The 27,091-nt window shown below is 39.7% G+C and overlaps 1 protein-coding gene across 2 annotated transcripts in view; it reads left to right on the forward strand.

Annotated features, from left to right (window-relative positions):
• The window catches only part of VPS13A (vacuolar protein sorting 13 homolog A), a 271,467-nt gene extending 245,601 nt beyond the window's left edge, over positions 1–25,866 (forward strand). For both annotated transcript variants that reach the window (XM_067568877.1, XM_067568878.1), the window contains exons 69-72: positions 15,690–15,775; positions 16,912–17,035; positions 17,805–17,879; positions 21,828–25,866. In XM_067568877.1, coding sequence (XP_067424978.1) covers positions 15,690–15,775; positions 16,912–17,035; positions 17,805–17,879; positions 21,828–21,878 — 336 coding nt within the window. In that variant the 3' untranslated portion in view covers positions 21,879–25,866. The remainder of the gene's footprint in view (positions 1–15,689; positions 15,776–16,911; positions 17,036–17,804; positions 17,880–21,827) is intronic.
• Positions 25,867–27,091: the final 1,225 nt, after the last annotated feature.

Consider the following 27,091-nt stretch of genomic DNA (forward strand, 5'->3'; position numbering starts at 1 on the left):
AAGCAGAGAAATTAAGAATATAGTAAATATATTTATGTACTGAGTTGGATAAACAGTATTTGACAGTCAGGAGCTAGTGTTATACTCTGATTTAATGATATTTTAATATACATGTCCATAAATTATAATTAATATGCTTTTCCATTTTATCAGCGTTTTGCTTAATATTTTTTAAATTTTAAATCATCATTTGTTAGCTAAGATGCTTTTATAATATACATGTATTCAGTGTAACCTTTCTGAGCTGTACTGTGCCTATTGATATTAAAAATGCTGTTGAATATTTTACATTTTGTTTGATATTTCAAAAATATTTTGTCTGACTTTCTTTTAATAACAATAAACTTGTTTAAAGTATATCTAAAAATGGATTCATCTGTTTTGTTCCAACATCATTGCTCATATTTCCCAAAATTAGATTATGTAAAAAAATAAGATTATGGACTATCGCTATGATTGTCCTATATAGGTTAGTTTTAAAAAATTGTTAATAATTTTGATTTTTTATTCGTCATTTCTTTTTCGACATAACTGGTTCTTAAACATTCGTTTTAGTTTACACATCATCTTGAATTTTCAGTGAAATATGGATCCTTTTAAAATCCTTTGTTGTCACCTTAAAAGATTTGGTTCTTCATATAATGTGAAGTATTCTGTTTAGAATGCATTTATACTGTCATTTACTTGAAAAATCATTGTGTAGTGCAGTTTGGGAATATGACAGTACTTGTTTTAGTCTTGTACATTATTCTGTACGGTAACATGTATAAAACATATAGATGTTCGTTAAACTAGGTGGAAAAAGCAGAACTCAAAATAGCCAGTTTTACACAGTATTAGATTGTAAACTTTCAGTTGTTACAGTAAATGTTCTTTGTTTCTTTGACAAATAAGTGCTTTATTTACATTTCTTTGCTTACTAGTAGACTTGCATATTTTTCTCTAACCCAGTTGATCTTCTGTATATCTAAATTTAGGTATTGAGGGACAAAAGAGGCATTATAAAGAGCTTCTAGAGTACATGTTTGTGTAGTAGTAGTAGTAGTAGTATGTGTTGTGTGCAAACCAACTGTTTGTTCAAATATCAGCAAAAGGATTGTCCTGCTTTAAAGGGGGGGGACACCTTCAGTCTTTAAAGCCAACTAAAACCTTGTATTTATCAAAAGAGACAACCTTCTCCAGTGCATCCTGCTATGTCATTACAGCTTCTAATGGAGAACTACCTGACAGTTCAGTCTGTTCTTGTTGATTTTCATGTTGTGAATTCATATGCTTTAAAACCTGTTGCACAATTTGCACTCTTGGGCAATGGGCAGAGGGATGAACATTGAAACTCCAGATAATAGGATGAGGAAACTTGACTTGAAAACTCATTTCAAAGGGAACTATTGGTTCAGAAGATCATAAAGTACTTCGCACTACTGGCTTTTCTGCAATACTGGATTCTTCAATCCCACAAAAATGGTTTAGAAAAGATATTACATTTCATTACTGCCTTGAGATACACTCCCATAGTCTTCGTGCAGTATCAGACATAAATTGACATCATAATGTACTGTATTTGAAAAAAGTGGAGGAAAAAGTGTGCATTCCTTAATCTGGAAAAATTCATATTATGCCTAAAAGTTGAGGGAAATAGTTTTAAGTTCATCCTTCTGAAAAGGTCAACCACAGTATTAATGTTCCCATTGTGCTTTATTAGATTTATTGCTAGCAAACTGTAACTTTAAATTCAGCATCTGACATTTCCTTTTCCTTTTCTTTTTTGTGCATTTTTAGCGTTCGTAATTGGCTTTTTAGTATAGTTCCTTCTATTTTTGCATTAGATCCAACTTCTACTTCACTCTCTCGTGGCATACTTGCTAAATCAGTTTTTTAACCAAAGTATTTCCTTCATAATGAGAGACACATTTAAGTAAATGGAAGCAAATGTTTGCTTTTGGTTCAACCATGCAAAGTAACTGTAAAAATGGCATTGAGTTCTATGTTTCTTGTGACTCAGTGATTTCATAGCAAATTGGCTCAGTTTACAAGTATTATGATGAGTTTACTAACCACAAAATTTGCAAAATCACCATAGGAACTAAAAGTCAGGTTCCTTCTTTTTTTGAGTAGCTGTAGCCACATATTCCACTTAGGTGTGTGCCTGCCCAGCACATCAGAGTGGAAGAATTCTGCCTAGCAGTACCTGTACGAGGCGGCATTCACACCCTGGGCTCATCGCGCCTCCCCTGGCTATATAAGGCAGCACCACCTCAACCCCCCTCAGTTCCTTCTTACTGCCCATGGCTAAAGTTGTAGGTCTGTGTGGTTCTTGACCTCACAATCTCTCTCTAACTCTTAGTGACTTTTTTTAATTGTATATAGTTAGTACCCTTCATGTTAGTTGGATTTAGTTAACTATTTCCCTGTTGTTGCCCTCACTAGAGTTCAAACATTCTCAGTCATGGGGGAGCAATCCCCAACAATAATCCCCATAGGTAGTGTTTGCTGTACTTGGGTAAGATCCATATCAAAGAGCAGTGTTAGATTTGTAAATTGTTCACAAAACAGACTCAGTGGATAGGGACTTTTGCCTACAGCAGCACCTGCTCAAACAGGCCATGTGGCCTTCTTTGGCACCAAGGCCTGCATCGGATCAGAGGCCACCCTCAGGTTCTGAGAGTGCTGCTGTTTTGCACTGGGGAACCAGTATCTAGCCAAGGAGATGAAGGAGCTGCTCCCTGTCGAGTGCACTGAGGAAAAGGTCTGATAAGACCAATCAAGATTACTCCAGGTCTCATGGAGACTCTTCTGACTTCTCCAGAAAGAACGTGAACCGGCATGGTGTTAAATGTTGGTGTGCGGGATGGAGCAGATTCCTCTAACTGCTCCCCACTACCACGCAGGGAAGTCAGAGACCCTGTACTGTCAACTCCAGTTCTGGCCCTGAGACATCCATTGAGTCCGGTACCAATGAGGGTGATGTTGGCACTGGCTGTTTCCACATCAGCAGCATATCAGGCAGCAGTGGACTCCCCCTGCCTTTCTGTCTCAATCTCTCCCTTGGTCCAGGACTTGGACAGGACTATGTTGTTTATCTCTGTTGGCTGGGTGAGCTGCTGAACCTTTGGATCTGTTGGCACCACACCCTGATATTTTCCTTCCACAGTCTGTGGAAGTGGGGCCGGGAAACTCCTTTGCATTATTGCATCCTGCACCACTGGTGTTACTGTGGCAGCATTCACCACCCTCTGCTTTAGCACTGTCGGCTACTTCGGTATTGCCACTGACTTCATGGTCAACGTCACTCCTGGCACTGAGAACAACAGAGGCACTCGGTGCTGGAGGTACTGTTTTCACCATCTGTGCCAATCCCTTCCTCGTTTTGGGCAACAGATGAGTCAGACAAGTTACTCACACCCTCAAGAGTGCCTCCACCTTTATCCCCGGAAACCTGAGATTCATTGGCATCGAGTTCGGATTCTTCCTCCTCTCACTCTCCATTGCCTGGTTCACATCAGGGGACATTCATGGTTCACCATGGGTACCAGGATTGGCACTTGTCTCACAATTGGAATGAGGGGCCCTGGCCCGGTGCCTACTGGGCACCTGTGCCTATCCTTATGCCCAGCAGCCTCCATGGGACACTCCTTGGTCATGGAGGTAGCACTCCTCATCTTGCCCTACGGTGAGATCACTGGATAGGTTTGAAGCAGGAACGCTCAATCCACCCCAGGTACAGGTACCAGTGAGCCTTCCCCTTGTGGAGCCTCTGGAGTCATCCCATTTAGGTTTGCCAGTCCAGGAGCGGGATCTGGCCCTGGCAAAAATAACTGTTTCTTCTTCATCCCTGGACAATTTTGTAGTGCCTGGCTCCTCATCTCCTTCAGTGCTGAGGACTTCAAGGCCTACCAGGACCTTTCGAGGTGTGTGACTGTTTCCCTGGGCATTCAGGCAGCATTCCAGTGAGAGAATACCCATAAGTTGTTGGATGCCTCACAGCCGTCTACCCATGGGAGAGTGGCCCCACTTAATGATGCACTTCTACAGCCTGCAAAGGATCTTTGAAGCATGCCTGCTTTCAGTACTGCCTACTGCAAAGCTTGGAGAAATGCTAATTTGCCCCGGTGCAGGGATTTGGGGACTTTTACTCCCATATGGCCTAAATTCTCTGGTTGTCACCATAGTGAACAATAGATATAGCCCAACAGGGCAGATTTAAGTCCACTCCTAAGGAGGACTCTGAAAGGGTGGACTTAATGGATAGAAAGTCTACACCTCCTGTTTCCTGCAAATGTGGATTGCAAACCAGCAAGCATTGTTGTCCAAATGTGACTTTGTGAATTGGACGGCTATGTCTAAGTTTGCAGACCAGCTGCCTGAGGCCCCCAGTAAGGAATTTCAGGCATTCATCACTGAAGGCTGCTTGTTGTCCAAGACATTGCAGTCCACATTGCAGCAACGATAGCCAGACCAGTGGCCTTGGTGAAAATGGCATCGTGGCTGCAGAATTCGGGCATTGCTCCTGACATGCAGTAACCTGCAGAGGAGTTTCCCTTCTATGGCTGCATTGCTTTTTTTGGACAAGACAGATGAAATTCTGTACTCCTTGAAGAATTCTAGGGCTACCTTATGTTCTTTGGGGGTATATAGACCAGCAGTGCAAAGGCGCCAATATGGTGGTCAGCAGCAACAATACCATTTGCAATGCATTTTTGGGCAGCCTTTCCCTCCCCCGAGACAGCTGGCCTACTCCAGAAAGGGGGCATATGTCCCAGAAGAGGCGGCATTCAGGTCTGGGGTTTAGCCAGTCGATGCCCAGCCCGGTACCCCATAAGCACCCATTTTGAATCTTTTGTCCATAGCAGTGTTCCAGTCATTACTCCATTTTACCCCAATCTCTCCATTCGGGGACAGGCTCGCTTGCTTTCACAATGCTTATTCACAGTTGTTAAAACAGCCAAGTCCTAAGCACCGTTAGATTGGGCTTATGCCATCCAGTTCCTTTCCACCCCACTCTGCCTCCCTGTGCCTCTTCAGGCACCCCTCTCAGAAGATACTGCTCCTCAAGCAGATTCACTCTTCTGGCTTTGGGAGGGGTGGAGGAAGTTTTTCCAGAACACTGGAGTCAGGGCTTCTTTCTTGGTACTTCCTGGTTATGATTTCCAAGGAGAGGTAAGACCCATTCTCAACATTCACAGCCTCAACTGTCCCTTCTGCATCAGATTCTAGTCTGTGGGCATTCAGTGCAAAGGAACTGAGAGGGAGGCAGCACTGCCTCATATAGCCAAGGGAGGGGCTATCCACACAAGGCACCACCGCCACTTCTACAATTACTGCTGCACAGAATTCTCCGGTTGGCTGAGCACACACCTAAGTGGAATACATATCTGCATCACATCTTGAAGAAGCACAGTTAAAGTAAGTAACCATTTCTTTTAAATTGTGGTGATTCTGGTTCATATATTCATGGCATGATTACGTCTTGAGTACTGTATGCAGTTCTGGTTGCCTCATCTCAAAAAAAGATATATTAGAATTGGAAAGGTGCAGGAGACTTGTCTTCAGAGACAACTTATGACTCCGGAAAAGATTCACACTGAGATTCTGAACCCCACGCAAGTGGTCAGCTATCCAAGTGTTACTCTCCTTGATGCAGAACTGTCATAACCTGATTGACTCTTGGCAGAGCACCCTAGAGTGTGCTCTCCCTTGCCTGTTCACATAATACATTGCATAATACATTGTTGGTATGTGAACTACTGAGCCCCTGATACGGTCCAGAAAGGCATGACAGGCATTGTAGATGGCCCAAAACTCCAGCACATTGATATGCAGAGAGGACACCTGCTCCAGTCACACACCCTGAACTTTCAGTGCTCCCCAGCCCATCAGGGAGGCATCGGTGACCACAGACTTGGTTGGTAAGGGCCAGATGAAAGTACTTCTTGGTTACTATTTCCAGGGAGAGCTAAGACCCGTTCTCAACCTTCACAGCCTCAACAAATATATCAGATACATGGGATTCCTATTGATTACCATCCCCATGTTTTCTCAGTACAACTCATTTGCTGCTCTGGACCTTCAGGACATCTATTTTCATGTAGAGATTTGTCTATATATTGCCACTATTATTCCTGATGCAGTCAAAGTATTATTGGTGTATAATGTGCATTTGAGACATAAATTGAGGCAAAGATTCTGAATTTGGATCTTAATCAGCATAATACATGATCCTGGAAAGAATTCTGCTCAGTCTCCTATAGTTGTATTGATTCTGCAGTACTAACAGTAGTAAAAAGCAGAAAAAAAATACACATATATATGTTTTGCATGCAGTATTGTTGTAGCCATGTCAATCCCAGGATATTAGAGAGACAAGATAAGTGAGGTAATATATTTTATTGGCTCAACTTCCATTGGTGAGAGAGACTAGCATTTGAGCTGCACAGAGCTCTTTCTCAAGTCACTTGTGTAGCTTGAAAGCTTCTCTCTCTCGTCAAGAGAAGTTGGTCCACTAAAAGATATTACCTCATACCTTGTCTCTCTCTCTTTAATGTGACTTTACAGCAAGTAGAAGAGAATTTGGTTAATATAGAGCCATTTTTACATTGTCACTTTTTCTGACCATAATTACACTTTTTAAAGCAGTGTTTTTATCAAATCAGGAAAAAATGTATTTGTGTTTGGATGTTTCACCTTCTCCCAGCACAAATAGCCTGTTCTGAATAGGACTGTAGATGGAAAAGAAATACTCCATGCTTAGAGCAAGTAACAACAGATTGACATAGCCCGATGCTAGTAGAGCTACTATTTTTCTCCAAAGCTTCAGAAAAAACAGCATGATAGATAATTAACAGTATCAAATATAAATACAGTTATGCCCTGATCTCTATTCTTTATGTACCCAAAAACTTGTACTGAAGTTAGCCATTTTGTTTGCACAAGTAAAACAGGAACATGCTCCTATTGTTATAATTTAGCTTGGAGTAGCTAATTCTGCTCACTGATTTTTATTTTTGTTTTGTTGATTAACATTTTAGGAATACTTGTTGATCTTATGATGTCATGAACAATTCATTCATTTAAAGTGATGCCATCAAGGATTTCTAATTGTGTTGTACAGGATATCTATATCCTAGTTGATACAACAGCTTGAAATGAGTGTGGTAAAAGATTTGTACTTGGTACTACTAAGATTTATTTTAGATAGCTAAAGAAAGTTACCAGGCTACATAAACATGGACTAACCTTTGCTGTGCATTTAACTAATTTGTTTACTATATTGTAACTGTTTACTTTTCTATCACACAGCTTCTCTCATTCATCACTAAAATACCTTCACCTGTGGAATTCAGAGCTGGTCCTTTGTTGCTGCTGGGGTCTCCAGGATTAAGTGCCCTCCTTTAGTTCAGGCCACCAGACTTTTTGCTTTTGGCTGCAGTATAAGTTGGCAGTTTAGTTTCTTATGAGCATTTTGTTTTTAATTTTAATTTGTATTTGTTTTTGTGCAATAATGACTTCATTTCAGCTTCTAGCTCCTCTCTCTCTCTCTGCTGAGGTGAGGAATTAGGCCACAGGTTTCTCTGGAATAACGCCTCTTGAACGGGCTCTCTCTATCCCTCATTGTGGCAGCAGAGAAGCCCTACAAGCATCAAGCTAACTCCGAGATGTTTAGGCAGCTTGTCAGAATGCTTAGAGGGCAAGCTATGACCTGCTGCCAGAAGCCATCAACCCTGGCTATGCCAGGATATGGGCTTGAGAAGGTTAGCGTCTGCTGCCACAAGCTGCTAACCTTTGCACTGCCAACTCCTGAGGCTTTGAGTGGGACAAGTGTGTAGGTCCTTGACCCCAGCCATGATTCCACCAGGGGAGGCTCAACCAGTAGCACGAGGATTCCCACAAAGAGGAGAACCCCTGAACAGGCGCTGAGGGGGTAAGTCTTGTAAATTCCAGAGACTTCAGTCCCAAGAAGGCAGAAGCAAGTGTTCCCTTTGTAAACTACCAATCTGTATAGTTAATGAGCAAGCCATGTACAAATTGAGTTTTAAGCCCTTTCTCCTTTGCCTTCTAACCCTGGGGGTGAGATAGACTCTTTGTTGGGGTTTTTCTCCTCACAGAGGCTCTTTCACAGTGTCTTTCAGGCTCAGCACTCCTTCCCCACCCTGCAGTATGTATGGGTATGCAGAGAAGCCGTCTCCTGTGTAGCCCTGCTTCAGGTTACAGTCTAGTGGGAATTGTGCCTGTCTGACTTTCAGCCCATAGACTCTGCCAGGGAAAGGGATCAGTCAGATGAGTGGGAAGGGGTCTCTCTCTCCACTCTTCCCATTTTTCCATTGGCTAGCTTATATTAAAGCATAAAGAGGACTCCAGAAACTGTGATCAGAATGAGGGCACATGAGTATTTCATTTCCTTTACAACTGCACTATCATGGGAATACAGGGAGGTTAGTGAGAAATCCCTTTCCGTGTTCAGAATAACCCGTTTTACTCAGTAAATCCCTGAGTGGTTCTAAGGCTTAGAACTCTATTACCAGGAAATTCGCTAGCAGTCGACAGGAGTTACTTCGTAACTCGGCTTCCTAACTTCCCTTTAGCGCGCTGTCTCCACTGCGCTGCGCTGACAGAAAATGCATTCCCATCAACACAGCGCTACCATTTTGAGGAGGTGGTTTAATTGAATCGACTTCCAGATTGATTAAGTGGGTCTTCACTGCCGCTCAGTCCATGTAGATAGATTGATCTGACGGCAGCAAATTTGCCGCTGTCAGTGTATACATACCCTAAGTCACTCGTAAAGTGGTGCTAGCCAGTCTGGTAGAGCAGGTAGGCATGCTTTCAGGAGTTTGGGGTTGTGTAACAGGCTGGTCCCACAATCAAAGTATGTCTACCAGGACCCCTTGTTGGTTGAGGAGTTCCCAAACCAAGATGAACAGCATGCTATCTCTCCCCATAAAGAGCCAGTGGAAGTACCACAAACATATCACCAAAAAAAAAAAACCCCAAAAAACCTTAAACTCAAATGTTATATAAAAACATAAAGGAATTTCATAAATTATGTGAACCTGAGGTTGTTGCAGCAGGACCCCCATCAGCGGAAGACATAAATCCATTCTGAAGTTGTGACTTTCTTCCAAAAGACCCCAGAGAGAATAAGAGTGAAGACGTACTGCACAGTAATTTCAGTGCCTCATCTATAACTATTCACACAGAGGTTTGGAATGAGAGGCCTCGGATTCGATTCTAGTCAAATTCTTTGATGTGACTTGTTACAAAAGCAGTGGTTCCTAATTCAGTGACTACAAGGAAATCATGTTAGCAATAGGATCATCCTGAACAGATACCTTGGGCATTCAAATTTACAGATGAGGAGCTGTTCAAGGAAACCGAAAAATTAATAATTGAGATAGTAGAGAGGCTTCCACCTTCACTATCAAAGCCAGCATAGTCAACAACATGAATTTTCAAGAAGGGACTGTTCCCCAGCCAGTTAAAATTCTGGAGCAGAAGCTCCCAAGAAAACCTGTATATATTTTCTTCCCAATCTAAAAAAATCCTCAGCATGACAAAGACAAAAGGAGCATTTGTGTATGAGAACTCATAATTCTTGTACAAATCTCTTCCTTTTGATTTACCAACTGCACCCAGAGTCCTAAGAAATGGCTGTTAGTCAGAGCAAGGCTCATATCACAAGTTACGCATTTTTATCTGTTCATGGACAATATGCCAATCTGTGCCCTGTCCAGAGATACGGACCCTCTCATAACTTGTTGGCTGCCAGAAAGGATTCATACCCACCAGTTGTTCAAAATCAAGAAGCTGTTGACCCCAGTGTATAGTAATTCATGGCCGGGCTCTAGCTATAATTTTATCATGATGCTAAAGATTTGCAAAGATGCAAAACTTCATTGAATTAGTCATTTTCTGGCAGTGGTCATCTAGAGCCAGTTATCTCCAGTGGCTAATATTACGGGTGCTGTGCATCAGGTCATCTGAGGGATTTCTCAAAATTTGTCTCCAGAAATTCCTTCTCAGTACACAGAACCACTCCCTGGATACGTTACAAAATTAGGTGTAATTGCCCAATCCTATTCAAATGTCTTTTTGTGGGCATATAAGTACAGACATCATGCTAACAGCAACCCACTCTATAGAAGCAATCCTTTCAGGGTCAACAGACTATCTGGAAGACATGTTTCTAAAATCTCAGAGTACACATCCTTTTAGTTCACTTCAAGAGCTCTGTCAATGACACATCTGAACAAACACATATAAACATGGCCACACAGGTTCAGACCCAGTAGTCCATCGACTCCAGTATCCTGTCTATGATAGTTGCCAGTACCAGTTACTTCAGAAGAAGACTCGAGAAACCATCTAGCGGGTAGATATATGGTGATCACAGGGGAATTTGCCTCCTACTTCCCATTTGAAGTTAACGATTGAACCATCAGTGTTTACTCCTTGATTTTGGAAGGGATATAAACAGAGGTCAGACTTTTTTGGCAATGGAAATAGAGTCCTGGGCTCAGAAGAAGCTGCTGATTTTAAGATAGTTCACATAAAGAATACAGAAAAGAGGGAAAAGGAAGAGCCAGTGTCGTTCTCCTAGTCCCCTTCTGGCCCAAGATGCACTTCAGACTTGAATAGATAGCCGTAGAACCTTCTTTTCACCTGTAGAAAACACCAGACTTCTTAAAGCACGGATGTCTTCTTCATCCAGACCTGGTTAACCTACAGTTAACAGTCTGGGCATCTGAAGAGAAGTGTGTAGTTCAGCAGAGTTTCTCCATTAGCCTCATCGATCAATACTTGTAAATATTCAGACAGAACAGAACCGGGAAATTCCATTCATTGATGTGGTCTAAATAATTTCTAGTGTCAGGGGGGGAATAGAAAGCTCTCTGGGACACAGATTGTCTTTTTATTTGTACAGTAGCCTGCACAGTGGGGCTGTGACCTTTAGCTGCTACTGCATTACAAATAGTAGTGATAACTAGTGATCTCAGCTACACTAGAATTTTTACAGAATGGTTGATTTGGAGTCCTACAACCAAGCACCTTACAAGAGGTCAGTAACAGCCCTAGGACCATTCCTTAGGAAGGCGCATCAGACTGCCCATCTGAGTATCATCAAGTTTCAGGATTATTCAGAATGACAGATCAGACAAATCTGTTGCAGGACATTCTAGTTGCTATTGCCTCTGAAAGATGGAGTTGAGAGTTAGTTTCTGTATCCATACAAGAATCACATTATTGTTGTTGTGTATAAAGTGGTGTTCTTATACCTCCGGAAAACTTTCTGTTCGACGTAAATTCTTTCCACTATTCCTGGGAAATGTTTTTGTTCCAATCGCTAGTACCCTTTTTTGGAATGTTGTGGTATAAATTGGCATTCCTAGCAGTGCAAAGATATATCTCAAATATATTGAGTACACACGTCCGCTGTAGCCTGTTCATTTCATTCCATCCAAAATGCCAGGGCCTTTAGGGCCTCAACACTGCTGCAGGTAAGATGTTAAAATCCTGCACCACTTGGCATGCTGCTTATCTGGGAAACTGTTTACAAAGAAAGAATCAAGTCTCCCTCTACAAGATCCCTGGTGGTATTGTGTGGAAAAAATTAGATCCTCAAGGAAGATTTGCAAAGTAAGTAGGAAGGTGTTACTGCATTGGCTCCCAAGTAATGTTAAATTACAAAGCTTTGTTGGGTGAACTTCTGTTTGCCTGTTAGTCAACTATAATAATAAAGATTCTGTTTATCCTACCCCTACTTCTGCGATTCACTGCTTGCTATTTCCTATTAGTGATGTATGAGGAAGGAAATCTGTGCAGCAGAATGAGAAATTTCTTACCTAATAATTTTCTTTCTGTTATCAGCTTCCCTCCTTATTCAGCCCACCCTAATAGTCTGGTAAATGACCAGAATACAATATTTTACAGTTGAATTTTTTCTCTAAAGGGAAATTTGGACATATATATAATAACCTTAAAATCAGGATACTATGTTGTGTTAATGCTAATAATCTGTTGGTGGGATATATCTGCAGCTTTGGAAGAACTCTTCTGGTGGCCTGAGCTGAAGGACAGGACTTAGTTCTGGAGTTTCCAGCAACAACGTAGGATCACCTCCACATTCTACAAGTGGGAGGTATTATCCATTAGTGATGAAGAGAAAAGCTGCTCAGAGAAGATTGTCGGGTAATATACTTTTCATTCTGTTCAGCTAAAATAGCTGGTTAGCTGAGTGCAAAGAGGTGTGGCCTACCAGATCCACAGCAGTATTTAATCTGTAGCAATCTTCTGGTTCTCCCATTCCCCCCACCTCCAATTTGCCTCAGTTAATTAAGATGACCCTTAAACCTTTCAAATATATGTGGGCCAGTTTCTGATAGGGCATCACACATACTGTTGGCAATTGCCAGGTGCCAGTCCATACATTGCAGAGAGACTGTAGAGTGGAATTTTGCTGCCTCTATTCTTACTCCATCTCCTACTTTCAGAACTCTGAGAAGCTTCATGCTTTCCAAAAGATTGAAGGTAAGAGTGTGACAGGTGAGTATACATATACCCCATTACCCATCGGGGTACCAAATATGCCAGAAACTTCAGATGCAAGAGTTCTGGGTAACTGTGGCAGTGCTCCTAATATGGATCCCCAGAGACAAAACCAATGAAGATTACCACTTTAAAAATCTTCTAAGACATCAAGGGAGTGAGGGGCATGCTCTCCATTTCTGTGTGTACACCCCAGATCCAGTAATGGCCCTTGCATGTGCATATGCCAGGGTAGTCTTTGCTACTAGTAAGAATAATCTGCACAGAGTGGAAAATGGACCTGTGCTTGGATTTAATTTTTACATATACCTGTTTTGGGGTCCAGTTTCACAGATAATTTTTGTCATCCTTCTACATCTAGTCAGTGAAACATTTGCTCAGCTCGGTGAGTAGTTCTTCAAGTGCTAGTCTCTGTGTGTATTCCACTATGGGTATCCATGCGCTCCATGGCCCTGAGACCAGAGAATTCTAACAAGTAGTGTCTAATGGTCCGTTCCTGCGCAGTTTGTCTCCTTGTGCTTCATGCCTAGAGTATAAGGGGCAGTGTGGACCAACGCCTCTCCCATTCCTTCTTGCCATGCATTACCTGAGTTGGAATCCTCTGGTGTCTGAAACCGATTCTCTTCAAGCTTCTTTCCTATAAATATTTAAAAGTTAATTTTGTTAGTAGTTTTCATAGTTAGATAAGTAGTTAGTTAGAATCTCTACCCCAGGGGATCCTCCAGTCCCTCAGAGCAGAACTTAGATTATGTCCAGGCTCCCAGGATTTAAGAATTGCATCTCTTGCCACCACTCCTTTTCAGTCAGCGATAACCACCAGTGCTGCCTCTTTGCCTTGGAGAAGCTCATATCTTGTCTAAGTGCAGTATCTGCCACCCAGCCCATTCCTCCACCCTTGCCAGTATCATCTTCCTTCTCACCAGATGAGGCTATAATAGGGTCCTCCATTGCAGTCCCACATGATAAATTCAGAGCTCATAACTCCTGAAGGCAGAGGAGCTAATGAGATTGCGGATGAACTTTTTGATATCCTGGCAGTACTGGCCCCATCCAAAATGACCCTCCTGGTTCATGATGGGGTGGTAAAGCTAGCCAAGGCCCTGTGGCAGACCTGAGTCTCACTGCCCCCAACATCCAAACGTGCTGAAAGAAAGTATTATGTATCTGTGAAAGGGTTTGAATATCTGTATACCCACCCTTCCCCAGGCTCACTGGTGGTAACAGCGGCCAAAGAAAGGGACAGGCAGGGGCAGGCAAGCTTGACCCCAAAGAACAAGGAGGCGAAGAAATTTAGACCTTTTCAGAAGAAAAGTTTATTCAACCACGAGCCTACAGTTACGCATTTTAAAGCAGCAAGCCTGGCTGGGAAGATAAGAAAAGACTCCAGGGCCATTATATATTCTCTGGGTCTCTACACCCAGTCATCCTCCAGGAAGCACATTATGCCCCATCAGCCACAAAGATTCAAGGGCCAATCCAGGAGCGAACCCAACAAAAAGACTATATTCCTACCAGTTTCTCCCAAACCCCACAAATCTGACGAGGAAAGGTGCCTTCACACACTCGGTATCAGGTGAGCTCTGGCTTTCTACCTGGATAGGACTAAGATTTTCTGCAGATCCATACTGTCGTTCATCACAATTGCTGATTGGATGAAAAGCCTGTCAGTATCATCCCAGAGGATCTCCTCCTGGATCACCACCTTCATCCAAGCATGCTCTGAACAGGCAAATATCACACCCCTGGTTCCATTGATGGTTCATTCTACAAGAGCCCAAGCATGATCGTCAGCATTTCTGGCTCAGGTCCCGATACAGGACATCTGTGGAGCGGCAACTTGGTCATCAGTCCATACCTTTACAGCCCATTATGTGATCACTCAGCAGGCCCGGGATGACACGGGCTTTGCAGAGCAGTATTGCAGACAACATGTCCTTGAGCTCTTAGCCCACATCCAGTGGCATTGCTAGGAAGTCACCTAATGGGGAATGGACATGAGTAAGCACTCAAAGAAATAATGGTTACTGGCCTTTCTAACTGTTGTTCTTCGAGATATGTTGCTCATGTCCATTCCACTACCCACCGTCCTTCCCCCTCTGCCAGAGTTCCAGCAAGAAGGAACTGAGAGTAGGGCGGCCGGTCACGCCCTATATACCAGGGAAGGTGCACGTGGCTAGAACTAGCCTTGTGGATACCACTGAGGGAAACCTCTCCAGTACCAGTGCATGTGGTGCACATACAAACTAATGGGGAATGGATATGAGCAACACATCTGGAAGAACAACAGTTACCAAGGTCAGTAACCATTCTTTCCTCTGAAACAAAGGCTGACAGAAGCTGCCAAGTAGTACTAAATTTACAGAGCCTCAGCATTTAAAACTGAAGTCTTATATCATGGATTCACCATTTTAAATGCAGTGCGAAGATTTAGCTATATTATTCACAAGCGACTGTAAATAAGTATGTATGTTGTAATGGAAAACACACAGAGAACGCAGATGCATGCTGTCCATCATGTGACCTCCAATACCTAAGAAGTGTTTTGACGTTAATCTGATCCTATAGATGATCTGGGATTTTTGTATAGAAATGAATTCAGTTCAACTATCAGTGATAGTGATTCCAAAGTGTTCATGGTAGTCAGGTTGATCCTAATTTAAAGAGTCCAAGAGTCATCCTGTAGTTATGTTTGGAATCCATTTATTATTTCCTATAATTTTGAATTATGTTGGTCTGTACTAAATTGGAATACACTCCAAGTATGGGAAAATTTGAGTTCAAAATTTTTCTGTAGAGCTGTTTTGGAATCAAGACCTTGCTGAGTCATGTACTTTTGGACAGGGCTGATCCAGTGGAACCTTAACATTTATTTGCGTATCTGTATTAAAAGAAATCAATTTCACATAAAATTGTGTGAAGCTCTTGTGTCTAACGGTTATATCTTCATGGCAAATGTAAAATGTCACAAAAATTTTAGTTGTGTTCCGATTTTTTGTAGGTGGCCCTTTATTGGATAGAAAATGCAATGATGTGTTAAGTTACAGTGAGCTGTTTTATTTCAGATTAGAAATTGAGTTTTATACAGGAAATAACTGCATGAATTAATGTATTTTATGGGATGCTATTAACACCTCTCTTTTTTCATCTAGAAAATTGAAAATGGAAGATTTGCAAAACTCAGATATATTGCACATGCCATGGTCAATAATACAGATTTGTTAATGATAACAAAAAGGTAAAGGCTTTTCTCTTTGAATAGTAAATACTTCAAAATGTACAACCAAACTGTTGGAGCTATAATTACTTTGGAATTTATCCTATTTTAGATAAACAACTATTTTTATCATATTGTAAAGTATGTGTTTATATATGTGGATATATGGAGATATATATGTTCACATGAGTGTGGCTATCTGGAGATTCTGTGTTATATAAACACACACAAAATGGGGCATCCTGTTATCTGGCATCCTGTTATCTGTGACTCCTTCATTGCCAGTTTGGCAAAGAATATATTATCTTGTGCCTAACATGTAGCTTCTATCATCCAACGATGATAAATTTGCTTTCGTGTTTTCTGTAACTGAGACAGGTAAATTACATATTTAGTCAGGTTGAAGTCAGTGGGATTCTGCATGGACTCAGAGATCCACCTGTGTAAAGCACATTGCAGGACTGGGATTGAAGTAAAGATACTCAGTAATAAAGGAATGGCATTTCCTCTAAGACTCAAACACATTTAATAGTGGAACATAAATCATTTCCATTTTTTTAGTCTGAGGCCTATTTTTCCTCTGAGAATCACAAGTTAGAAGTAGAGTTGCTGCTTTGGCATAAAAGAAAGATGCTGATAGATGCTGTTGTAAATAATCACAGGACTCTGCAAAATTTAGGAGTTGTTTAAACTGGTACATCCAGGAAAATTAATCCAAATTAATTAAATTAACGAAAAGTGTGAATTTGAAGTGTGTTAGTTAAACCACATTAAACCCCTATGTGGATGCTATTGTTTAGAATTAAAGTAGCCTTAATTTGATTTACCTTAATTCACCTCCAAAGTAAATTATGCTAAACCGAATTAAGGCCATTTTAATTCTGAATAACAGCATCCACACAGGGGCTTAATGCAATTTAACTAATGAACTTTCAAAGTTAATTTGGATTAACTTTCCTGTGTCCTTGCCTAGGCAAGCCCTAAGTCTTTTCAAAAGTTGTGCTGTGATGTGTGTGTTGAAATACTAAGACAAACCTCACTGTACCTAATATTTCGTTCCTAAATTCTTTGGTTGGGGGGGGGGGGTGAGTATTTAATACCCTGTTTTGTTTTCTGCCTTCATTTTTTAACTGTTTATTGTATTTTATTCTTGCTAGTGGTGTTTTGTTTGTGACAAAAGGAACATTTGGACAACTGACGTGTGAGTGGCAGTACTCTTACGATGAGTTTACCAAAGAGCCATTCATTGTTGATGGAAGGAGATTACGCATTGAAGCCAAGGTAGGGGTGGATGCCTGCTTAGTAGTAGAGTGAAATATTAAAATATCACTTAATTTTTTTTCATGACACATTTACAGGAGGCAGCTCGGACTTGTGTATGAGGGCTTGGTCATGTCCCAAACTAACATTCCTCTAGCAATTGGAACAGAATGGAAACTCAGCTTTCCCTTTTTAACTCTTCATTTCCCAGCTTTTAAAGTCTTCCTGAGAGGAGTGGAAATTGGGAAATTTGGACTCACTCAGGAATACCTCTTATTATTCGGCTGTGTGTCTGAGAATAAAGTCATAGGGGCGTAATATCCCCTCCATGGACTATGCTCCTAAAGGGAGCAGCAACCAGGAAGAGGGATTAATCCTAAACTGGAATTCACTATGAAAGCAAGTCCATACATGAAAAATTGTGTCCATTTGTGAGAGAATTGTCAAGAAACAGTTAAATTTAGCTCCTGTATATATACATTCTTATGTAGTTTACTTCAGACCTTTAGTTCATAGAAAAATTTAGCACATAAAATTTTGCTTTTAATTAACCCGCATGTCCCAGGTAGAATAGGTTATTCTATAGATATAGATGTTTAAAGTGATCTATAGTATATTAAACAGAATGATATGTGTAAGACAAGATTTTTTTATTAAAAATTGGTTTACTATGTAGACTGCACTTTGAAGGTCACTGTTATAGAGCAATTCAGAGTAGAAAAGCATTATACATTCATTAACTTTAGAAAAACTGAGATCATATCTTTACTTAAAATTGTTTGTTTTGTAGGAACGAGTTAAGTCCGTGTTCCATGCCAAAGAATTTGGTAAAATTATTAATTTTAGGACTCCAGAAGATGCCAAGGTAAATACAAGTAACTTCTATTTAAATTATAGTAATACAGTACTATACTTTTTTTTTAAAGCCTGACTTCACAGGAGCATTGACCTGGTAAGGAGGAAATGTTCCATACTTTGTGTTTTATCCAATATATCGAGGGGGAACTACCTTGAGAACTGCAGGTTCAGATCCTATATTTTCTCAGGACAGATGATTAAATAAGTGCTATTACTCATTTTGGAGAGTAAACTTATTTTGTGAAGAGTAAGTTGTCTTTCCACTTTATAAATACATCCTAAAAAAAATATTTAGCATATATATATAGCACAGCTCCAAAGTCTTTTACAAATATTAACTTTTCAATTGTGACAACATTCCTCCAGATATAATTGATATTCTGAAATACGAAATTTCCCCTATGAATAGCTTACAGTGCTCATAGCTTACATAGTTCAAGTCTGAGCGGACGGGGTAGAAAATTTGTAGTTGCATTTTTTTTAAATTTATTATGCAGTAAATTACAGCATTTCAGAACATGCAATAAAAACTCCTCTACACATCATTCCACACAATTACTTATAGTTGTTTTTATAGTAAACTTTTTTGGGGAACACATTTGTAATGAAGCTGCTTTATTTGGTCACAATCCAATAATTCTACATGGCCACTAAACAAACAGAAACCAACAATAAAACTGGTTAATATTTAGTTTTCAAAAATGCACCGATCAAATGCAAAGTACCTCCTTGCTTAGACCCATGTAAGACTTTTTATTTTCCATAAGACTTTTGATTTGACAGTGTGAATGGTGAGAAATGAACAATATAGTAAAGCCAGTTAAAATACTGGGGTTCAGTGTATTAGTCTTTCATTGACAGAAATCAAAATCCAGTGTAGCTTTTGTGAAAATGAGACTGGAGGATGCATCCCAGACCCTAGAGGGCATATATTTGCATCACAAAATGACTCTACCATTTGGCTTAAATAGCAGTCTTTGTTCAAGAGCGGAAGAGAAGGTTTGCAGGTCAGATTTGAAGTACTGGTCAGCTGCCAAATCCATATGGAAGAAACATGTACAACTTCTCTGCCTGGTTCTGTTCCGTGTGATTCATTCCTATTTTCCTGAACTGCAATTTCATCTTTAAGGGCAGTGGTTCCCAACTCTTTTGGCTTGAGGGCCACAGATAGCATTTTTACAACCCTAAAGGGCCACGAGTCTCTACCAGCAGCCCCCGCCACCCCCTGCAGCCAGACACAAGGAGTTCAGTGAGGATGCTTCCTCCCTCCTCATTGATCTCCGTCTCCCTGACTGTAGCAGGGAAATCGCGCATCCTGTAGCCCCGTACACTCCACCTGGGTCCCTAGGCAGTGGCTACCTTTTGCAACCAGGGGGACAGGAGACCAGTGCTCCCCTCCCTCTGGCTCCAGCAGGGACCCCGGCACCTATGGACCAAGGTGGAGGGCTTTGCCATGTTCCCTGCTACAGCAACACGCTCCATCTCGGTCTTTAGGCAGCGGTTGTCTTCTGCAGCCAGCAAGAGGGGAGCAGCGGGCCACTTTGAAAGACCTCATGGGCCACGTTTGGCCCACCGGTTGGGAACCACTGTTTTAAGGCCTTTTCTATGAGATATGGTGTTCCTGGTGTCAGGCTGTAAAACTACTTTGAAAAGCCATGCTCATTAAGTGTATGAATGATCTCACATTAGCTTGTTTTCATCACTGTGTGTGTGCCTCAATTCTTTGGCTTCCACCACATACAGTGTACAGAATCAGCTTCATATCCTTAGGCTAGGTCTTGTCTCAGTCTAGCTTTTTATTTTTTCTTGTGATTTGTTTGTGTAGAGTAGTATAAAATATAAATTAGCATATAGTTCTTTTTCAAGTGCTTGCTCATGTCCATTCCCATGTAGGTGTGCGAGCAACACATCTCAAAGAACAACAGTTATGGAAAGTTTAGTAACTGTCTTCTTGCTCTTGTCCCTTCACGGAGACCGTGAGTCCTGAGCCCTGTAAGGTTTTTAAGAGGTGTGCCTCCTGCCTGATGGCCAGAGACTGATGGCCCATGTCCATTGTCTTCTATGTCTTTGTAATACCCACTTGGTAACTCATTCTGTGGTTTGTTGCACCTTTACTCCCCATGCTAGAAGGGAATTAACTTGAGGCACCAGGCTCAACAGGCTTCTCAGTTCCTACAGCCTCCAAGGTGGTAGGTACTGAGCCTCTGCACTGTGGTGGTCTTACACAGGGACAGGGCACAAGATGCTCCAGCCTCAGCACCCCCTTCTGTTATATGCCGAAAACCAGAATATTCTAGGCCTTACATTGGGAATGAATCCCTTACTTGGCGCTAGCACTGGCTAAATCAAAAGCAATATCACAGACAAAACCAGCCCCGCTAATTAAGGTAGTAGCCTTGGCAAAACACAGGAAGCGACCACTTCTGTGTGTACTCGTCATTTGGCACCATTACCCTTAGCACCAACTCCAGATCTATCCTCTGGTTCCAGTACCTTTGCCTTGGCATCACAAATACTTATTCTCACTTTTAAGGGCCTACATAATGATAATACCTAGCTTTCATATAGTGCTTTTCATCAGTGGATCTCAGAACACTTTACAAAAGAGGCCAGTATGGTGTGACTGCTGCTGGAATACTATATCCAATTCTGGAGTCCACAATTCATGAAGGATTTTGAAAAACTTGAGTGGACTCAGAGAAAAGCCATGAGAAATTATTAAAGGATTAGAAAACATGCCTTATAGTGATTAAACTCAAAGAGCTCAATCTATTTAGCTTAACAAAGGGAAGGTTAAGTACCTGCACGGGGAACAAATATTTAATAATGGGCTCTTCAGAGCATAGAACAGCGTAACACAATCCAGTGGTTGGAAGTTGAAACTAGCCAAATTCAGACTGGAAAAAAGATGTTCATTTTTAACAGTGAGAGTAGTTAACCATTGGAACCATTTACCAAGATCATGGTGGATTCTCCATTAATGATAATTTTTAAGTCAAGATTGGATGTTTTCTAAAAGATACGCTCTAGGGATTATTTTGGGGAAGTTCTATGGCCTGTGTTATACAGGAAACCAGACTAGATTATCACAATGGTGTTTTATGGCCTTGAAATGTATGAGTATCTTCATTTTACAGATGGGGAAACTGAAGCACAAAGCAGCACATAACTCCAGACCTATTTATCTGACCTGGTCTCTTATACACCTGATACACCATTTGTCTCTTTCTGCCAGGAGACTTTCATCTCCTATTTTTCATACTTGCCATGATACAGAGGATGCCTTTCCGACTCCTATCTGCTCTGTCACTACTCTTTCATTTATATCCCCTCTGAAAACGCATTTCGCCTACACTGTTCATTGACTCACATGTATATTTATTTTCCTAATTTTAAATCCATTTTAAAAAAACAACCTTAACAAAACCAACAAGATGTTTGTGCCTAAGCTGACTAACAATATGATCCTATTCCAGCAAGATTCAGTTTTGGTGGTTCCGCCACCTTCCAACAGTTTGGCATCCTCACTTTTTTTGTCACATCTAAAATTTAATTATGGTGGCAAGGAAACGTCATTTTCTCTTCTGTGACTTGCCTAGCATGCTTGGATAATATAAATGAACAATATCTCTCTAGGATTTGTGTAACACAGTGATAATTATTACTTTTCTAAAATATCATTGTTCAGACAACTGCAGATTAGAAAATTGGAATCTTGGCCTAGCTAGATGTCTTAGCAGTAGTCTCATGTGTTGTCGTGGGAGATTAGAATTTGAACTTCAGATAGTCTCTGAAAGGCCAGAAAGACAGAGAAATACTATAAACTTTGCATTATGTTAAGGTTTGATTAGGAGCAAGTATTGTGTAGTGACATGTCCAGCCATCCCAGCCAAATTTTCTGCTGCACAGCACACTTTTTACTAAGGGAACATTTTTTTTCTCTTAACTCCCACAGTGGATCCTTTCTAAACTGGAAGAAGTGAGAGAAAGTCATCCAAAGTTGTAATCATTGGAGAAGCTCCAAGACGCAGAGAACATGGAATGCACAGTTCTGGCTATTGCCTTTAATTGCTGTTTAACATGTGATTATCATGTTTAACATGTTTATCAGGAAAAAAAAATAGTTTGTAGAAGCCTTTATTGTAACCGCTTCAATCTGCCTGTAAAATTTATGATCGTAATCAAATTTTAATTGTGCAATCAGTTGGTGTCAGGTAAAATAGTCTGGTGATTTAAAAATTTTCTACCAACTTTTGGTTTGCTGGGTTTTTTTACTTAGGAAATTATAGACACCTAAATCTAGATGAATACAGTATAAAAAAATCTTACATCTGATTCTTTCACATCTGCTATAGAAACTGAGCTCTGGAATAATCTTGTAGTAATCAAATACTCAAACTCTAGTTCTCCCATCAGTTTTCACATAGATGTCAGTCACTATGTTATACTGAAATTCATATGCACTCTTCGGGGGGGGTCAAACAGACTTAATCCTACAGCTCAAAGAAAATTAAGAATGACTTCTGACCAGAAAAGTTTAACTCACATATTTAATCCTAGAGGGGCTTTATATTGATAAATATCATCGAGTTATTTTCTTTATTTTTTATATAAATGAACAGTTCATGATAAAGTTAAAATGTAGTAATATCACTTTTAGTGTAAACTTTTTAATATGCCACTAAGATTTAGCAAAAGCTTCAGATCCTCATGACACACATATATTGGTATTCATAGGAAAGGGCAGGTCAGTTTACCAAAGGAAGTGATAATCTGAGGAGGGGAGAAAGATACATTTTTGGAATAATGCTTTGTGTAGTCGTTTGACCTTATTTTAACTATAAGAATGGAGTTGGAATGCTTGCATAGTGGAACATATCCTGAGCTTTTAAGAATACTGTTTAATGCAAGAGTATCCCTAGGGTTACATAGTATTTCATGCAAAGCAAATTAATAAATTCCAGAAGTCTACTGAACTAATCAAATTTTATTATAAAAATCATGTTCATATTAACATAATTTAACAAAAGTAATAATACTGACTTAATTCACATTTGCCTTTACACGCCTAATGAAACAATTATTTAAAAAAAGTTAAATATCCAGTTGGAATAAATGTAAGTGGCAGCTGGACGTCAGTAAAGAGAAGCCTGCTGTGATGTCATGTTGTTGTTGTTTCAATTTGCTTTTATGATGTGTGAACAGTAAAATATGAGGATGACTTTAAAAAAGTAAAATCTATAGATCAGTGGACATAAAAGGTGAAGGAGAACAGTATTGTGGTATATAAACATGTTGCCCAATCCAGATTTTGAAGACTATGGAAGGTCTGATGCATGTAGTATCTGCTGCCAAGATGTTATTTCCAAACCACTGTTTGGAATGTGCATAGTTAGGGAATTTAATCCTCCTGAAATTGTTGGTGCTGTTTGAGTTATCCAAAATGTTGCTTTGTTGTAAAAGCTAAAGTAAATGGCATGCCAAACTACAATTCATTTCATTTAAACCAAGCCTTCCCTGCTGTGTTGTTTAACCTTTCTGCTGGTTACAAAATATATTGTAATATTATTGTATTTTTTTCCCAGAACATTTTATTCTTTGCTATATTGAATGTAAATTGAATCAAAAGGCTATAAACAATTTCCAAACTATGGCAATGATTGTGTGCTACTCCGCTTATGTATACCCTTTTTGTAGTACAGAAAATATGAAACATGCACCGAAAGTATTTATTCAAGTTACGTTCACACCAAAATAATAGTTGAATATATTGCCTTTTTTGATTGTTGGCAATGTCCTTAGCTGAATACCAGATAACAAACTTTCTCATTATCTGCTTTTTACCACAACTACTTCTAAACTTATACAATTCAACTGGATCAACAGCCTTAACATGATCTTCTCTTGAAAATCACTTTTTTCTTTCTTTCTATATTTGCGACAGATCCTCTCCTGAAATTTCTGTTTTGGCCTCTCTGACAACGCATGCCTTCTTTGTACATACTCATTTGATAGCCTTTTGTTCTCTTATTCTGAAATCGTTCCTCTCTCTCTAGACCTTTCTTTTGTTTGATGGGTGTGATTATCGCCAACTTTTATTTTCTTGATGTACCTCAGCCAATAAAATAATTTTCTGCAAATCCTGTCTTCAGCCTGATCATCTTAAAGAGTCCCTAGAGTACTTCAAAATTTTCTCTATTGTAAATGCCCAATTCTTAAACTAGATCTTCAAAGACATAGCTATTCTCAAGCTCCTGTTTTAATTTTTTCCATTCTTTATGCTATATTGCTATAAATTATAAACTATTTTAATATTGTAAACCAGCAAAGATCCTTACTCAGAGCACTTAAAAAAATCTGGCAAGAGTCTCAATTCCATCATATTCTAGAACTTTTGAAAAAGGCATTTGTAGACTTCCTCCTGCTTTCCAATCCTATCTCGTCTTGGTTTTCTAGGGCTCCTCTCTTGACCAGCAAACTGCATATACCCGCTATATCATCCTTTCCTCTAGACTCCTATTACTGTACCCTGCTACCAGTCATGAATGCATTGCTACACTTCAACCATTCTGTATTCAGTGGAAAAGAATATATTAATTTTATTAACAAAGTATATGAAATTTAACAGACATATTTTAATGTCTGCATTTTGATTTTTATTGAAAGTCTGTCTATTGTAGTGTTTAAAGTAGTAGTTAAATATATCACAAACGTTTATTGAAGCACATTACCTTCCCTATATGAATATGGATTTTTTTGTTTTGAGAAAATATCTAGTTTGATTTCTCAGAAAAAGTATTGTATATTTTTTACTTGGTTAAAAATAGTTGTATTAGTAATAGTCATTGACAAACCAAAATATGGAATTAAGAGCAGTACATTTGATAGTTTTTTAAACAATAATGTGTCCAAATGACTAAGCCCTATAAAAAGTGGGATACTGTAGTCATAAAATATAAAAGAAGCTTTGTTGAAATATATTTATAAGTCAAAACATCTAATGTCCATTCTACACAACTGCAGTATTGCATACAATTAAGGGCTCTATAAAGTCTTTTCCAAGCTTTACGTTGTTAAAAAAATGCAGATGTTAATATAACTTGGAATGTTTTCCTCTTAAATTATATCATTTAACTATTTCCATTGTACTAGTCTAGTGAATTTTTTACTATGACTGAGGAGAATTGCACTACTGTGTAAACGTAATCACACAGAACCTTTAGTCTATAAGCAGCTAAAGCCAAATTATCTGTCTGGATATGTAAGCACAGCTCCAGTTATCGTCAAAGAGAGTTGTTTGCAGCTAAGTGAGTGTGACAAGCAGCCCTTAGTTTTAAGTTTACCTTGATAAAATTGAGGTTTATAACTAGATTTTTTTTATTTAAAACTGCAAGGTGTATACAATATGCGTTCATAATGCATATAGTCTCTCTCCCTCAAAATGAATCGGGAGTCAGATGTGAGATTTAAAAAGTTGCCATAAGCTCTAAAAAGAAATCTTTTTAAAATTCCTTTGTTCATTTTCTAGTATTTTTATAAAAATATTGTTAGTAGTTTATGCTTCGTAACATATCACAAAATATATACATATATTAATGCTGGTTAGCGGTTCAAAATTTTCTATTACCACATCTAAGCAGCACTTTGCAGTTCTATCTGGTCTTTCTTTCTACTGCATGGGCTGTCTTAGCCCATGTGTCTATAAAAATAGTAAAATTGTTACACTCTGATCCATCAAAACTTAGGGCCATAGTATAATGGCAGCTTAGTTATAAACAAACGTTCACAACACAGTCTTGAGCTTGAGCTGTAAACACAATTTTCCTAAGAAATTAATCTAATGTTAAATGATGATGATTTTTATAAATACAATGTTCACATATCTTTGTATGATTGCCAAATCTTGCATAGTTTGAAATATGACCGTGTAATCACACAATGCACATATTTATGCCTGCTATAGATAAATGTATTGATTAAAAATTTTAACTTTAAACCCATATGTTTTTCTTTGTACAGTATTTGTTTAGAGGAAACAGTGGCATATTCCTTTAAAACAGCATGGAATGTTTCTCGTCTTTCTTGTTGCTTTTGCATTTGACCTCCAGAAAAGAAGAAAATACTTTTTTCATTAAGTATTGATTAATGTATGTAATGATACCACCATTGCACAAAGAAGAGAAAGTGTATGTATGTATTTTCTGCTGTATGGTATTTTCAGCAAGTAACCAATAAGTCCATAATGAAACATATTTTCCAGTGACAGATTACATTTTTCTAATTAATCTCTCAATCTACAATGGTTAATTGTTATTAAGAGTTTGACTTTTCCTATTAACCAGGAAAGTTCAATTCTGTAAGATATCCCAGATATGTCTCACCCACCTAGCAAACCACTGAAAAATCTGTCTCTGGGGGATCAACAGGATGCAGTGATTCACCATTTTCATTTTTAAACATCTGTGATGTTTTTTGGGAACTAAGTAGAACCTGTTTTTGCTTTACCTCATGTGTTCTCAGCATTTAGTTTTGCGGCTATTTTCTGAGGAAGATACTCCTCAGGAACCATTCTCTGAAACGCTGCTCTCAGGTTTCTTTCTTTTCTCCTCAGTACTGGGGTTTCTTCTTTGAGTAGATGCAGCCGTGTATTCTACGTAGGTATGTGCATGCCCAGTGCACTGGAGCTGGAGAAATGTGCCTAGCAGTACCCATAGAGGGGCAGTGCTCATGCCTTGTGGCCATAGCTCCTCCCTACATGAGGCAGTGCCACCCCAACCCTCCCTCAGTCCCCCTGCCCTCCCCATGGCTGGAGTCAGAGCTCTGTGTAGTCTTAACCTAACAACCTTTCACTAGTGTAGTTTTCTGTTGTTGTATATAGTAAGTATCCTTAGATTTGTGTTAGTTCTGTTAGTTTAGTTTTCCTCAGTGATGCCCGCCCCAGGGTTTAAACATTGTCCTTCATGTGGGGGAGTGATCCCCATGTGTGGTGCTTGTTCTGTCTCAGCAAGGCCCATATTAAAGACTGTTGTGCGATCTGCAGATTGTTCAAGGAATGGAATCAAGGGGCTCCAGACCTTCACCTGAACCAGCACTTGCTTGAACTGACCATGTGGCCTGCTTCAGTACCGAGGCCCTCATCGGGTGAAAGATTGCCTTTGGGTTCCAGGAGTGCTGCACCTTCACATTCCAGAGCAAGTCTTCTCCAAAGAAACAGAGGAG

The sequence above is a fragment of the Emydura macquarii genome, unplaced genomic scaffold (genome assembly GCF_026122565.2).
Source record: "Emydura macquarii macquarii isolate MOO-44397 ecotype Brisbane River unplaced genomic scaffold, CSIRO-AGI_Emac_v2 contig_2897, whole genome shotgun sequence".
Taxonomy (NCBI): Eukaryota; Metazoa; Chordata; order Testudines; family Chelidae; genus Emydura; species Emydura macquarii.